The following is a 16,028-nucleotide window of genomic DNA, read 5'->3' on the forward strand; positions in this document are numbered from 1 at the left end:
TTTCAGGAGTTAACACCATTTGAGGCCTCCGAGACCTTGCTGCATTTTCGGTCTCAAAATCTCCAAGCTGAAAGTTTGCATATCACTTCTTCACTGTGGAGTATGATGGGCATTTGTTACTCAATGTTTGCATCATACATTCATGGATTTCATTTGGAGTTTTCTTCTGCAGGAATAGGAACTTCATGACAGCTCAGAGTTCCACACTTGAGGGAATGGCCATGACCGCATAGGGGGTCTCCAGGTTCCGGAGAAAAGTTTGCCGGAGAACCTGGTGCAATGGCAAGCGCAGTGCCTCACGGGGCGGATGATCAACACCCATTTCCGCCAGGAATTCCTGGATATAACGGGACTCAAACTGGAGGTCCATATTCAAGGCCTTACCCATGTCAGAGATGAAACGAGTAAAGGAGGAGTGTCGAGACGAAGACTCATCCTCCTGAGATCCCGAGCGAGATCTGGGGGCAGCCGAGAAAAAGGGAGAAATTTCCCTCGAATAGTAAGCCAGGGCCTCGGAGTCCCGTGAATAGGAGATCGAAGAGGCTCGACTAAAGTGTCTGGGGGGCCTCAAGGAACGACCCTGTGCAAGGTGGACCGGGGAGGACCCCGGGTCCGAGGAATCAGCTGGCAAAGCCTCGGAGAAGACGGGGTAAAGGAAAATTCCTCCACCGGTTTCAAAGAAGACCCCCTAGAGGCTGACATCTGCCTCGATGGGGAACGCAAACTAGAGTCCAACTCGAGGACAAGTGTGTGCATGGAAGGCTTCGCAGTCGGAGACCTGCCCCGAAGGGGCGGAGAAGACCGGAGCTTTTTAGGAAGGGCAAGCCTCGACATAGTAGCGGGCGAAAAGCGGGCCCCTGGTCTGGACCCCCGAAAAGGCATAGGTGACTCGGGGGATGAAGACTTGCTCGAGGGAACCCGGCGGGTCTTGCAGGCATGGCCCCGAGATACGAGAGGACGCGCAGGCTGGTCAGACCAAGGCTGGGTTGAGACCGAGGTCAGAGGTGTCTAAGTCGGGACCAGTTGGCTCACCACCGAGGAAAGCTGCGTGGTAAGTATAGCCTTAAGCATGTCCTCGAACATATGCACCGAGACCAAAGGTGGTTGGATCGTAGGTGCAGCAGTGCGCTCCTTCAGGGGTGACCTCGAGGAAAGAGTATTCCCTACATGAGGAGGCACACTTAGTGATGTCTTGAAGACGCCGATGAGGCGGCACTGACATAAGACTCCGAGGTAGGCTTCTTTGCCGGCACACCTGAGGAGGAAAAAGGAGACTTACCCGAGACTGGAGTAGCAGGAGGCCTTCGAGGCCGAGGGGGACTTAGAGGTCGAGGCCCCCAACGAGAGTGCCGAGGCCAAGCTCAAGGCCTGTCCCGCAGGATCCATGGGGCCAAAGAGTTGGAGAATCTTGGCCACCCTCCTTCAAAGAGCCCGCGGTTGCAGAGTCACACAACGTGGACATGATTCAGCGCGGTGCTCCGCACCCAGGCACTCCACACACCAACGATGAGGGTCAGTGATGGAGATAACCCGGTTGCACTTAGTACAGTTCTTAAACCCGGAACGAGGCCGGGACATAAGAAAAAGACAGCCGCGGCCCCGCGAGGCTAAGCGGCCAGAGCAAGACCGGGTAACCCGGTCAAAAATATACGAACGGAAAATAAAGACGCGGGCACAGCGACTCAACTGAAATTAACCAAATAAGCCACGGTGCAAGAGGGACAATGAGATCGCGCAAAGCAAGGAAGCAGTGCTTCTGGCTCTGCGGAAAACATAGAACTAAGGACACGCTGAGGAGACGCATGCCCTAAACCGGGCGGGAGGGGCTTGCGCGCATGCGCGGGCCAATCACAAGCTTGAAAGCCTTCAAGCAAGTCTGCTTGCGAAAACGTCCACTAGGGGGCTCCATCGGTGACGTCACCCACATGTAGAGAATATGATGCCTGCTTGTCCTGGGATAAACAGAATTAGCAGAAAACATAGAAGACAGGAAAGCAAGAAAGAAAAATTGGATCAATATGATGGAAAAATAAAATGCCCATATACACAAAGGTACAGTGGTGCCTCACACAACGAACTTAATTCGTTCCAGGAGCAAGTTTGTTATGCGAAAAGTTCGTTATGTGAAACGCGTTTTCCCATAACAATACATGTAAAAAAAAATAATTCGTTCTGTAGCATAAAATATGGTAAGATGACATAAAAAAAGATAAATTTATCTTGTTAGAGCTGTTAGCATGATATAGAGGGGATATATGTGAAGGGGAGGGGAGACAGGGGTTTTGTTGATCCTTGCTGTGTATTATAATCACCCCCCACATACTCCCCAGTACCTTTTTTAATTCCTTCCATCTTTCCCAGCCAGTGGCGTACAGGCCAGAAGCGCAGAGATCAGGAGCAATTCCTCTGCACGCCTGTGTGGGCCCATGCCGATCTCCGAATGGCTGCAGTTAGTTCTTGTGAGTCCCGCGAGAGCTGGCTGCAGTTAGTTCTTGTGAGTCCCGCAAGAGCTGACTGCAGCCATTCAGAGATCAGCGCAGGCCCAGGCAGTAGCACAGAAGGCTTGCTCTTGATCTCTGCGCTTCTGGCTGGGAAATTTGCTAGACCACCACGAGTGAGCGGGTGAGATTAAAATTGCAGCAGTGGTGGCTTTTTTAAAAAAATATGTGGCGGCGGGGGGAGGTTTAAAAATATGCGGTGGCGGCGGGGGGAGGTTTAAAAATATGCGGTGGCGGCGGGGGGAGGTTTAAAAATATGCGGTGGCGGCGGGGGGAGGTTTAAAAATATGCGGTGGCGGCGGGGGGAGGTTTAAAAATATGCGGTGGCGGCGGGGGGAGGTTTAAAAATATGCGGTGGCAGCGGCAGGGGGGTTTAAAATATGTAGCGCCGAGAGAGGGCAGTTAAGGATGCAGCTCGGGCGACTTCGTTGTGTGAAACGAAGTTCGTTGTGGGAAGCAAGACCTGAAGTTCGTTGTGCGCAGCGTTCGCTGTGCGAGGCGTCCGTTATGCGAGGCACCACTGTACTAAAAAGTGATTTATTTTGAATTTATAAACAAGAATGTTAGCTTTAGGAAATATGCATCACAGATGTCTATTGTGGTATGCAGACTATGCCTGCTAGGAATGTCCCTAGAGCAAGTCAAGCTCAAGTCAAGCTCAAGTCAAGTTCAGACTCCACGCAATTACCCTCTTTTAAAGCACAATGTCAGTCATTGAATGAATTTCCTTCTGTGTCCTGTAGAGGGAGTGGGAGAGCAGAACTGCAGGATTCCCATCCCCCACGGAAGCCTAGAGTGATTAACAGGAAATCACTTCCTACTGAGGGTTTGGGGCGGGGCTGCAGACTCCTTAATCTGAGAACCCAGTTCCTTGAGGGTCAGAAGCAGCAGGAACTTGGAGAGGACAGGTCACAGCGCTCAGGGCTGAGAGCTCTGAATGTCAGCCAAACTCCAGAGTCTATGGAGCTAATAGAGGCTGGTGAGGACATGTCTCTTGGTCTATTGGAAGAGCCACAGGATATGGAGCTGGAAGACAATGCTGAGACAATTGCTGAATTGCCTACTGAAGCCCAGCCCATGGAGATATGCTGTGTGAGAGGCAAGTGACTGACTGTTATAATGATTTTTGAAAGTTTATTTTTCTAATTACTTGCCTGTGCTGGATACCTCTAAACCAGCTGAAGAGTTAAAGAAGTTTTCTTTTGGGCTGTGTTTTGAGAACTTGTTTTCTTGCTGGAAGTTTTGTTACTTTCCCTGGGGAGGGAAAAGTGAACAGTTTCCCAGTCCCAGACAGTGGGGGGTTTTGCCCGTGTTGTGTGGTGGGATTGAGGGCCGATATTGGCAGAATAAGACCACACGGTGCACGCTGTCTGGCCAGTACTCTGATGCTGGAGAAGTCAGTGCAGTTACACTGACTTGGGTAGGATTGAGGCAACCCGGAAACTTGTGTGTTTAGAGTTTTGAATTTTTCCTTTTCTTTTGTGATATCTGCTAATGGACTATGAATCAAAGTGGACTTTAGCAACAGATTTAGTTTTTTGCCTGATGAACATTAAGTCTTAGTGATATACTGAAACATCCTGACAAAGTTTCATGTTTAATTTTTACTTTGAAGAATAAAGCTCAAGTTTGTTTTTGAAAAGAACTTTCCTGGTGCGGTGGTGTCCTTAGCTAAACGCTTAGCTGTTATTTTCCTTGTGCTGCCCGCGGCAGCTCACAAGAGATTTTCTTGTACCGGTGGCCCAAGACACCTTGCCCTGAGGCTGCCGGTTACACTATAGAGAATATAATGCATTTGCTCTTGTTTCTCCAGAGTTGCAGTATATGCTGAGCTTAACATCTTGGGGTATCCAGTCCAATTTTTGCCATCATATTTGTATCTCTAATTAAGGATTACTTGTTCTGTATTTGGTGAGGATCTGTTTTGTGTGTGACTGAGATATATTTGTTTTTATATCATTTGTGTTGACACAGGCATTGATGTCAAAGCTGAAGGCACTTGGGACACTGTCACAGATTCTCTGGACATGGTGTACATGAAACCAAACAACTTTTCAAAATGAAAATGTCGTTTTTAAAGCCCTCTTTTGCATATGACTGCAAAGAGTACAAGAAATGTCTCAATGTTCAGAACCAAGATACTGATCACACCAGTTATGTGGATCTGAAACAGAAATGGTCCTAATGGATCTAGTACACTTCTTGAACCCACCAGGTGTCAGGGACATGGATGGGAAGATCACCTATGCCAAATCAAAAGGCTCTATAGCAGGGGTGCCCAACGCGTCGATCGCGATCAACCGGTAGCTCAGGAAGGCAACTTGAGTCGATCGCAGAGCCCATCCTGGGCTCTGTGATAGACTCGTGTTGCCGTCCCGATCTACCAGGCCTATCAGCCTTCCTCTCCCCGACGTCAAAGACACCGACGCCGGGTATTAGGTTGTTTTTGTCATTTCGGGGGGGGGGGGGGGTGGCATGGCGGCGGCAGCAGCAGCCTGAAAAATAAATCATCCTGGCCTGGGCTGGTGTCATACTCCGGAGCTTCTACAGCCTTCCTATCTCCCTCTCCCCTTCTACCTGCTTCCGGCCACACCCCCTGCTCCACGGCTCTCTTCGGCAACTCAGCAGCAGCGATCGACACAAGCTTCTGACGTCGGGGCCTACCCTCTGCGAGTCCCGCTTGTTTCAACTTCCTTTTTCCACAAAGGCGGGACTCATAGAGGGAAGGCCTCGATGTCGGCAGCTTGTCTTGATCACCGCTGCTGACGAGTTGCTTAAGAGAGCCGCGGAGCAGGGGGGTTTTGTCAGGTGCAGGTAGAAGGGAGAGGGCCAGATGCAGGACTCGTGGGTGAGGGAGCAGAAGAGAGAGGGGAGGGAAACAAAAGGAAATATTTCATTCTGGGCTGGGCCGGAGTGGAGGGAGGGTGGAAAGATTCTGGCTACAGGGTGCAGTAACAAAGGAAAAGGGGGGAAAGCTGAAAATGGAGATAGTGACACAAAGAAGAGAAAGAGTAAGCAGGACCTACTGAATAAGGATAGAGATACAGAGGGGACATGAAGAGGAGGTGAAATAGAGACATAGAAGTAATGCTGAAAAAGTGTGGGGGGGAGATAAAGACATTGAAAGGGCAAATGGTGAACATGGGGTAAAGACAAGGACAGAGACAAATGAAGATTCTGAAAAAGTGGTGAGATAGGGATATAGGTGAGATGGACACAAAGAAGGGTGATGCTGGAAAATAGGTGGAATGGTAATTCTGACAGACACAGAAGGGAAATGCTGGATCAAGGAGAGATGGGGCTCAGGAGACAGAAAGAAAAAGTTGGGGGAGAGAATGAGGTCTGGAGGAGAGGAAACATACAGGAGGCTGAAAGAAAGGAAGAAAGATTGGATGCGCAGTCAGAAGAAGAAAGTGCAACCAGAGACTCATGAAATCACCAAACAGCAAAGGTAGGAAAAATGATTTTATTTCCAATTTAGTGATCAAAATGTGTCGGTTTTGAGAATTTATATCTGCTGTCTATATTTTGCACTATGGCTCCCTTTTACTAAACCGCAATAGCATTTTTTAGCGCAAGGAGCCTATGAGCATTGAGAGCAGCACGAGGCATTCAGCGTAACTCCCTGTGCTAAAACCTACTATTGTGGTTTAGTAAAAAGGGAGGGGGTGTATTTGTCTATTTTTGTATTTTGTTACTGAGGTGACATTGCATAGAGTCATCTGCCGTGACCTCTTTGAAAAAAACCCGGAATATGAATAATTAACATTTTCTCTGCCTTTCAGTGTGCTTTGTGTTTTTTTTTTAATTTTATTGTTGGTAGATCATTTTGACTTAGTCATTATAAAAGTAGCTCGCAAGCCCATAAAGTGTGGGCACCCCTGCTCTATAGCAAGGCAGGTCGAGTGAATTTCAAGCTAAAAACGAGTCGACGCTTCCGGGGAAAGTAGAGGGCAAAAAATGCCCAAAGGCCTCACAAAAAAGAAAACTCTTAAAATTAAGAAAAAATTATGCCAACTGCCAAAAAAATATGAAGAAAAAGGCTTAGGAAGGTACAAAAAAAAAGTGAAAAATTCATTCACACACAGGAGTGCTAAAAAATACAACTTCTTCGCTCCGCAGAAGATGAAGAACTGATGGTCCTGCAAGCCATCATTGGGCGGGAAGTCACATGCGCAGTTTGGGAAGTACTAAAGTTTTCAAGTGACAGTACACTTTGGTACATGTCCATGCTGAGCTCCGCAGATGACATCACCCATATGTGAGAATATCTGCCTGCTTGTTCTTGGAGAAAAATCTTCAAGAGGATCCAGATTCTTTAAACCTATAAATAATCCCTCCAAAGGTTGCCCAGACTGAAAATCCAAAATTAGAAATGGACCAGAAAAATTTGAAAGAGAGAGAAAATACAGACCCTACAGTCATAGCCTTTTTAGTCTCTTGTATGAGCAACAAAGGCAGAGGATTCCTGCTCTGAAACTATTCATCTTCAACCCAGCATAAATTGTAGACATCAAGTTTTGATGTCAAGACACTGATTTTTGTGCCATGTTGCTTGGTATTGGAGTAACATCTGATATTATTTCAGTTGTTAAGTGATGGTTTCAGTAAAGCCAATGCCAGAGTGGACTCAGTGGGAAACTAGGGACACTTAGATTGCCAATGGGAAAGTATCAATGGCTGAAAAGTAGACCCTTGTAAGTGTTGTGGCTGCAACTAAAGTAGGGAATATTAACTCCCTTTCATGTGGCTGTGACTTAAGAGGCTCTGTCACACCCTTACTTCCCTACTCTCAGGTCCATGCACCAAAAGAGACATGTGTTGACACTCTTAAATCTTCCCTCAAAGCCAAGTCTTCTTGGATCCAAGATAGTGAGGCACCCAACTCAGGTATTGAGTAGAAGGGGGAGGGGGGAGTGCTCTGATCAAGGAGTCAAAGCATGAAGAGATTTTCTCAGTGCTGATGTACAATCTGCTGACTTTGCAGCTTTGGAAACAAAATCAAACATCATGACCTCATCAATTCTCAATTGCTAGAACATGAAAATCTTAGGCAACAACTGTGAGCTAGTGATACAAGCAATGACACTGTCCTGGGCCCAAATGCAAACAATCTTCATGACCCTGCAAGAACACCTTGCCATTGGAGTAGAGTGTGAACCTGTGAATTTTACAGGCATTATGAGGAAAGTAATCAAAGTAAATTAAAAATTAGAACTCTTTGTGGGGGGAGGGCCACAATTTTTGTAAATTAGGTAATCTCTTGTCAAAGAACTGCTAGAAAACCTAGCTAAGGATCTACTGATATTTAGAGAGTTAAGATGTTCCAAAAGTTGAAAGGGAAAAACTATTTGAAGCATGCAGAAAATAGGAGAAAAAATGAATTTAGCATTACTATGAACAAGAATATATCAAGGAAATCCCAAGCATGCACCGAAAAGCCTTTTCCAGAGCCATTGAGAAAATTCTCTGCCTTGACATCACTGAATGTCACCCACATATGTGGCTGATTCATCCTGCTTATCTACAAAAAAAAAAAAAAAATCTTGTTTGAATATTTGAAATAACTTGCTAATGCAAACATGCTCGTACGAGTATCACTGCCAGCAAATTCTGTCTTACTGAAAATAGCCGTATTAAACATAATGAGTTTGCTCCCTTTATAACTCTGAAAAATGCATGGAAATGTATGTGTTGAATAGAAATACAATTTCAAATTAAGATGTGCCATGTAGGGTTAAACCAAAAATCTATCTTCCAGCATCCTGTCGCCAACAGTAGTCAATCCAACTCAAACATTACCAGAGATAATAGTTGTGCAAAGCAAGTATTTTGTCCCCTTTGTTAAACCTATATCTACTCTGCCCTATCAATCTACAGCTAATGCATATATTTTTCAGAATAACTTCTAATACTGCCAGACACTAACAGTTTATTTTCCCATATCAACCCTGGGTCCCTTTTTTAAAACGTGCTTTACAATAACAGTTCTCTTGCATCTTCTCAAAACAAAACCATATCCTTTTCCAAAATAATTTTCTTCAAATACTAAAAACTGTATTACACTATGGGGCTCATAAACAAAACTTAAACACGTCTAAAAACCTGCCAAGTAAGCACTTGGACAACCTAAAAAGACAGGTCGTCCAAGTGCCGATAATCAAACTTATTTTTTTTACGTATCCAGGGACATTTTAGGCCTCCGAATGCCACTATGGGCCCAGAGCTAAAAAGGGCGTATCTGGAGGAGTGGATAGAGCAGGAAGTGGGCCAACCTAGACTTAGTCGTCCTGCAGGAATAAGGTTTTACGAGACTTCCTGTATGGAACTTATACGTTGTGAGTTAGACAATGTAAATACAGATATAAGTGCCCAAAAGGTATCCAAAGTGACCAGATAACCACTGCAGTGACAAAGTAAAGACCCCTACACACTCCCCCAGTTTTCACTGACCTCCTCACACTCCCACAAAAATTGGAATAAAAATGTGCATACCTGTCTCCAGAACTTCAGCACCTAGTATAGGAAAGCCTAGTAGAGCTGCACACAGGTCTTTTAAATAGCATGGAGGGTGGGCTAATGAACCACAGAGAGGACAACCCAGGCCCATAAGCCACTCTAACCACTACATTTATGGTGGAACATGTGCGCCCACCAAACCCTACTATAGAGGTAGATTATAGGGATGGGATTAGAGGTAAGTTATAAAATTAATCAGGGATCACTGTTCAGGCACTAGGCCTGATGGGCCGCCGTGGGAGCAGACCGCTGAGCAAGATGGACCTCTGGTCTGACTCAGCGGGGGCAACTTCTTATGTTCTTATGTACTGCCATATAGGTGCCATCTGAACCCTAAGGGTTATTGGGGTTGTAGATAGGTGGGTATAGTGGGTTTTGGGGGTATTCTGGGGAGCTCAGTATAACCTATAAGGGAGTTCTGATGAGATATGTATGTGGCACCCTTTTTGTGAAGTTAACAGCAGTGCCCTGTAAGGTGCCCCACTGCTCTGTTGCCATGTCTAGGTGGCCAGCCTATCACAATGCTGGCCCCTCCCACATTCAAAAGGTCTTGTTCTGAGCGTTTGGGACTTGGACAAAATTTTGGTTGAGAATGTGGTATAAAGATAGACATACTGGCGGTCTGGACAAACAATAGCCAGGACGTCCAGATAGACGAAGTTTGGCAAAAAAGAATTAGACGTATTTTTCGAAAATGGGCATTTTCCCACTACTGACTTTGGGAGTTCTGATGAGATATGTATGTGGCACCCTTTTTGTGAAGTTAACAGCAGTGCCCTGTAAGGTGCCCCACTGCTCTGTTGCCATCTAACACTATACGTCCCAATTGGATTTAAATGTATGTTTTGATTATGTCCCTCCACACGCACAGAATTAAATTTAACTCACAACCTGTCCTCTCCATATCCAAATGGACTAAACACAGCAATCACACTTCCTTGTAAATAGTAAGGAATCAATTACACAATAAATTCATAAACTATGTACAGATTTGAAATGTACAATGTAATCAGTACACATCATTAAAAACAGAGCTTCCTTCTTCAAGCATGGGGACTCACCTTGCTGAATTGCCTGCTGACAGGGCTGGCACTTTCCAGCATGACACACCTGAGCACAGTTGTGTTCACCACAGTTCAAAGGATTTTCACATACATTAGAACAATGGATGGCACTGGACTGACCACAACGAATTGAATGACTATAGAAAATAAATAGGCATATTAACTGAAAACTTTCTGTGATTAGATAATGAATCTTTATAACTTTAACATCTTTCACTGCTCATGTATGTGAATACAGAATGGGGGCACATTTAAGAAGGTTTTATACTTCTTGTTCAGGACAAGAGTTGGAGGTGCGTAGGGGGACAGCACAGTTACTTACTGTAACAGGTGTTATCCAGGGACAGCAGGCAGATATCTCACACCTGGGTGTTGTCACCGATGGAGTCCCGGTACAGACATTTGAAAAGTGAATCGCAACTTTAAGTTTTAGAAAGTTTGCGATAGCCCGCACCGCGCATGCGTGAGTGCCTTTCTGCCCGACTTAGACGCATGGTCCCTCAGTTAAGATAAGCCAGCTAAGAAGCCAACCAGGGGAGGTGGGTGGGTTGTGAGAATATCTGCCTGCTGTCCCTGAAAAACACCTGTTACAGTAAATAACTGTGCTTTATCCCAGGACAAGCAGGAAGCATATTTTCACACATGGGTGACCTCCAAGCTAACTAGAATGGGATGGTGGGAGTGATGGCCTTAAGAAAATAAATTTTGTAATACACACTGGCCGAAGTGCCCATCCCGTCTGGAGAAAGACTCCAGACAATAATGCAAGGTGAATGTATGAACTGAGGACCAGGTGGCAGCTTTACAGATTTCCTCAATAGGAGTAGATCTAAGGAAAACTACAGAAGCTGCCATAGCTTGGAATTTGTGAGCTGTGACACGACTCTCTAGGTGCAGTCCAGTCTGAGCATAGCAGAACAATATAAAGGGAGCTACCCAGTTGGAAATCGTTCGCTTGGAAACAGGGAGCCCCAACTTGTTAGGATCAAATGAGATGAAGAGTTGAGGAGATGTGCGGTGTGACTTTGTTCTATCAATGTAATAGATCAAAGCATGCTTACAGTCCAAAGTGTGAAGAGCCATTTCTCCAGCATGAGAATGAGGCTTAGGAAAAAAAAAAACCTGGAAGAACAATCAACTGATTTAGATGAAACTCCATGACAACTTTCGGTAGAAACTTTGGATGGGTGCATAGAACCACTTTATCATGGTGAAAAACTGTGAAGGGTGGATCTTCCACCAAGGCTTGTAACTCACTGACCCTCCTGGCAGAAGTGTGCGAGATATGAAAAACAACTTTCCAGGTAAAAAACTTGAGATGAGCCATGGCCATTGGTTCAAATGGAGACTTCATCAACCTGGAAAGAACCACATTAAGGTCCCAGACCACTGGTGGAGGTTTGAAAGGTGGTTTCACATTGAAAAGTCCTTTCATGAACTTGGAGACCAAAGGCTGAGCAGTAAGAGGTTTTCCTTCGACTGGCATGTGAAAAGCTGTAATAGCACTGAGATGGACTCTAATAGATGTAGATTTGAGACCAGAGTCAGACAGATGAAGTAGATAATCCAACACCAAGTCCATTGACAAGGAAGTTGGATCCTGATGACGAAGGAGACACCATGAAGAAAACCTAGTCCACTTTTGTTGATAACATTGTTCAGTGGAGGAATCAATAACATTGAGAAAGATATAATTCAGATGGATTCAGCCCGAGAGAAACCAAGCTGTCAGGTGTAATGAATGCAAGTTGGGATGTAGAAGCGATCTTTGATTCTGAGTAAGCAGAGCAGGAACAATTTTCAGAGGTATTAGCTCCCTGGAGCTGAGTTGAAGCAGAAGGGAGAACCAATGCTGCCCGGGCCACCGAGGAATAATGAGAATCATGGTGGCTGACTCTCGTTTGAGCTTGAACAGTCTTTAGTATCAGAGGAGTGGGCAGAAATGCGTAGGGAAACATGTTTGTCCAGTTTAGAAGAAAGGCATCTATTTCCAGACGGTGAGGAGAGTACAGTCTGGAGCAGAACTGGGGCAGCTTGTGATTGTAGGGAGCAGTAAATAAGTGTACTTGTGGAGTGCCCCATTGAACACAGATTGGACGAAGAGCTGGAGAGTTGAGAGTCCATTTGTGAGGTTGAAGAATTCTGCTGAGGTTGTCTGCTAGGGAATTCTTCTCTCCCTGAATGTAGACAGCCTTTAAGAAAAGATTGCAAGCTGTCGCCCAAAGCCAGATTTTCAGGGCTTCCTGATATAACAGGAGAGAGCCCGTGCCTCCTTGCTTGTTTATGAAGTACATTGCTACCTAATTGTCTGTACGAAAGAGGACTTGAGGATTCAAGAGGTGTTTAAAAGCTTTGAGAACATAATATATCACTCGAAGCTTGAGCAAATTTATGTGAAATTTGCGCTCTCTGGCAGATCAATGACCTTAAGTTTGAAGGCCGTACAAGTTCCCCCCCCCCCCGGCATAAGGAGATGTGTTCATCGTTATCACCTTTTGGTGAGGGGGTAAGTGAAAAAGTAGACCTCTGGAAAGATTGGAAGAGGTCATCCACCATTGAAGCGACTACAGAAGAGATGATGTGACAGATATATGCTGCGAGAGATGATCTATCGCTTGAGATCACTGAGAAGCAAAGGTCCACTGAGGAATGCGAAGATGCAACCTTGATAGTGGAGTTACATGAACTGTGGGAGCCATGTGGCCTAGGAGAACTATCATGTGTCTCACCGAAATGGTGCAAATCTTCAACATCTGTTGACAGAGAATGAGTAGATTGTCTAGGCGATCTAGAGGAAGAAACGCTCTCATGAGAGTAGTATTGAGGATAGCCCCAATGAATTGCAGACATTGAGTCAGAATTAGGTGAGACTTGGGGAAATTGATTTCAAATCCCAAAGCTTGTAGGAAAGAAATAGGCTGAGATGTCGCTAGAACCACTTCCTGCGATGAAACAACTTTGATCGGCCAGTCGTCCAGGTAGGGAAAGACTTGAAGACTGTGGGATCGGAGATATGCGGCCACAATAATCAGGCATTTCGTGTTTTAAAGTGGGCCTGCACTGCGGGGAATGGCAGCAGAGAGCAGGAGAGGCCGGCAAGCAGGCAAGAGAGATCGGGGCAGGGCAGGCAGGAGAGCCTACACTAGCCCCACCCACCTGCCCTGCCCGACACCCCCCCTGATCAAGCACGGCCGGCCCACCGCCTCACCCACAACCGGCCCACCCCAGGTTGGCCCAGGCAGTCAGGCACGACCTGGCCCACCCACCCCACGTACTTGTTAAACGGTTGGGAGCAGGAGGGGTGCCCGGTCCCTCCTGCTTCTTAGGGCAAGGCTCCCTCCATCTTCGGGAGCAGGAGGGGTGCCTGGACCCTCCTGCTCCTAGGCCAATCTTCAGGAGCCTACTCCCCCAGCTGTCACTGCACATAGCGGTCTTAGGCCCCGCCCGGTGCATCATCTGGAAGGAGCCAGAGGCGCCTCAGCAAATCAGTGCCTTAGACCTCTCCCTGTGCATCAGATGATGTGCTGGGGCGGGGCCTAAGGCCGCTATTGCGCATCGGCGGCCAGGGGAGCAGGAGGACTTTCCTCCTGCTCCCGAAGATTGGCCTAGGAGCATGAGGGTCTGTGCACCCCTCCTGCTCCCAACTATTTTAAAGGTACGGGGAGGGAGGTGGGTGCAGGCAGGCTCGACCAGGGGTGGGCTGATCGGGATGGGCCAGGGGATGGAAGGCCTATGGAGCAGGAGGGGCTGAGCACCCCTCCTACTCCCAACCTTTTTGGTGCCGGGGGTGGGTGGGTAGTACCAGGAGGGGGGGAGGGGGAAAGGGCTGTGCTGTGCCAGTCGTGGGGAGGGAGGGCGAGTGCCATGCTGCAGCATTGGCATTATAATGTGGTTTTTCTTAAGCGCTTATGGCAGGAGGGAGTTGGCATCCCTCCTGCTTGGGGGGCGCATTTTCTTCAGGGAGGGGTGTGTTTGTGTGTGTGGGGGGGGTACATTTTTTTTTCACAGGCCTGCCTGTCTGTTGTTAATTTTTTTTTATGGGGCAGATATTTTGCGTGTGTAACACATACAAAATATCTGTGCCGTGGAAAAAAAAATGAATAAAAAAAGACAGGCTGGCTGTCAAAAAACCTGCAGACCTGTCAGTAACTCAGTTACTGACAAGTCTGCAGCAGTCGGGTTTGCCAACAATAAAACCCGATTCGAAATAGCCACGCAATTGTTAGTGAATCAATCGCTTGGCTATTTTGCATGGGGTTTTGCTAATTTGCATGGGAGGGTTGGTATCAGATCGCTACAGGCATTAGTGAATGGGGTTGGAGGGAAATTTGGTCGCAAAGGGCTCGCAAACCAATCGGTACGCAATTGGTTTGCTTAGTGAATCTAGCCCAAAGTTGCATGGGAAATGCAGCCACATTTGTTGGTAAAATCCTCTGACTGAGAACATTTAATAAACAAGATACCAACCCATTGTGATAAAAAAGTTTGGTCATCAGTATATAATGTAGGGGGTTTTACTATACGCAGACCCCTGGGGATGTATTCTTTTTTGCAATACTCCAATAGAGTGGCTCCAAGTAAAGTGGCCCTAATCAGTGGCCCTCCCCCAGTTCTCAAAAAGGCTTATAAGAGAGCGAAGTTTTTGAACAGGGATCTATTATTCACTTCAAAAGAAAAAGAAGAAAATATTGTGACGTATTCTTCAATATTCCACTAAAATGACAGCTATAACTAAGATTTTGAGAAAGCATTGGGACATCATGAAATTGAATTCTATTTTTAAGGATTCTCATTTTCGTATTGCATACTCTAGACCAGGGGTGTCCAAACCTTTTGGCTTGCCTGGGCCGCATTGGCAAAAAAAAAAATGTTTCTGGGGCCACACAAACACTGCAGCAAGACAGAGGAGAGAGCCAGCAAGACGGTAAACACCCGGGGACAGCAGAGGAAAACAATGCATCGCCCTTGACCGGGGCCGCACAAAATACTTCACGGGGCCACAGGTTGGACACCCCTGCTCTAAACAGAAGAATTTTAAAGAATTATTGAGTCCATCAGACTCAATAGATGTCTTTGAATCCAGGCATGGGAGGCCATTACATATGCGGGAACTGTCTTACCTGTGATATTACTTTAGAATACACTAATAATTTTTTATATCCACGGACTGGCAGAAGTTTTACAACTAGATATATCACCTCTTGTACGACTTCTTTTGTAGTATACATGTTTTTTTGCCCCTGTCTCAGAATATATGTGGGACAAACAAGTTTCAAGTTTATTAGTGCATTTGATTGATCGCCTATTAAAATTACTAAGCGATGTACAAAATCCAATAAAATTAATAAAAGGAGGCTGACATTTAACAATATTGTTACATATTATACAAACATGAATCGGGAGGAGGAAGAATAAAGTTACAATCTAAATCAGGGGTGCCCACACTTTTTGGGCTTGCGAGCTACTTTTAAAATGACCAAGTCAAAATGATCTACCAACAATAAAAATGCTAAACATATATATATATATATATATATATATATATATATATATATATATATATATATATATATACACACCGAGTGTACTTTGTATTTATGTTCAAATATTTTTTTATTATACAGCCCCCCTCCCCCGAAGGCCTGACCCCCCCTGAAGGTCTGCACATTCCCCCTCAAAGGTTGACTCCCCCCCTGAAGGCCTGCACTACCCCTTGTAGGACTGCACTCCCCCCCCCCCCGAAGGCCTACCCTCCCCACATCCATTTACCTAATTCCAGCAGGGAGCAGTCTGCAGAGAGGATCGCTGGTACTTTAGCGATCCTTGCAGGTTTCCATAGGCCTCAGGAGCTGTCTTCCCTCTGCCCCAAGCCTGTCTCTGACTTAGAGGAGGGGCAGGACCACGGCAGAGGGAAGACAGCTCCTGAGGCCTATGGCAACCTGTAAGA

At 46.1% G+C, this 16,028-nt stretch overlaps 1 protein-coding gene across 3 annotated transcripts in view; it reads right to left on the bottom strand.

The window, feature by feature from the left end:
• NFX1 (nuclear transcription factor, X-box binding 1) overlaps positions 1 to 16,028 on the bottom strand; it is a 261,059-nt gene that overhangs the window by 188,753 nt on the left and 56,278 nt on the right. For all 3 annotated transcript variants that reach the window (XR_004538087.1, XR_004538086.1, XM_033930649.1), the window contains exon 8: positions 10,079 to 10,218. Coding sequence is in view for 1 of the 3 variants with exons in the window: in XM_033930649.1 (XP_033786540.1) it covers positions 10,079 to 10,218 (140 nt within the window). In the remaining 2 variants the exon portion in view is untranslated. The remainder of the gene's footprint in view (positions 1 to 10,078; positions 10,219 to 16,028) is intronic.

Source organism: Geotrypetes seraphini, chromosome 2 (assembly GCF_902459505.1).
Source record: "Geotrypetes seraphini chromosome 2, aGeoSer1.1, whole genome shotgun sequence".
Lineage (NCBI taxonomy): Eukaryota > Metazoa > Chordata > Amphibia > Gymnophiona > Dermophiidae > Geotrypetes > Geotrypetes seraphini.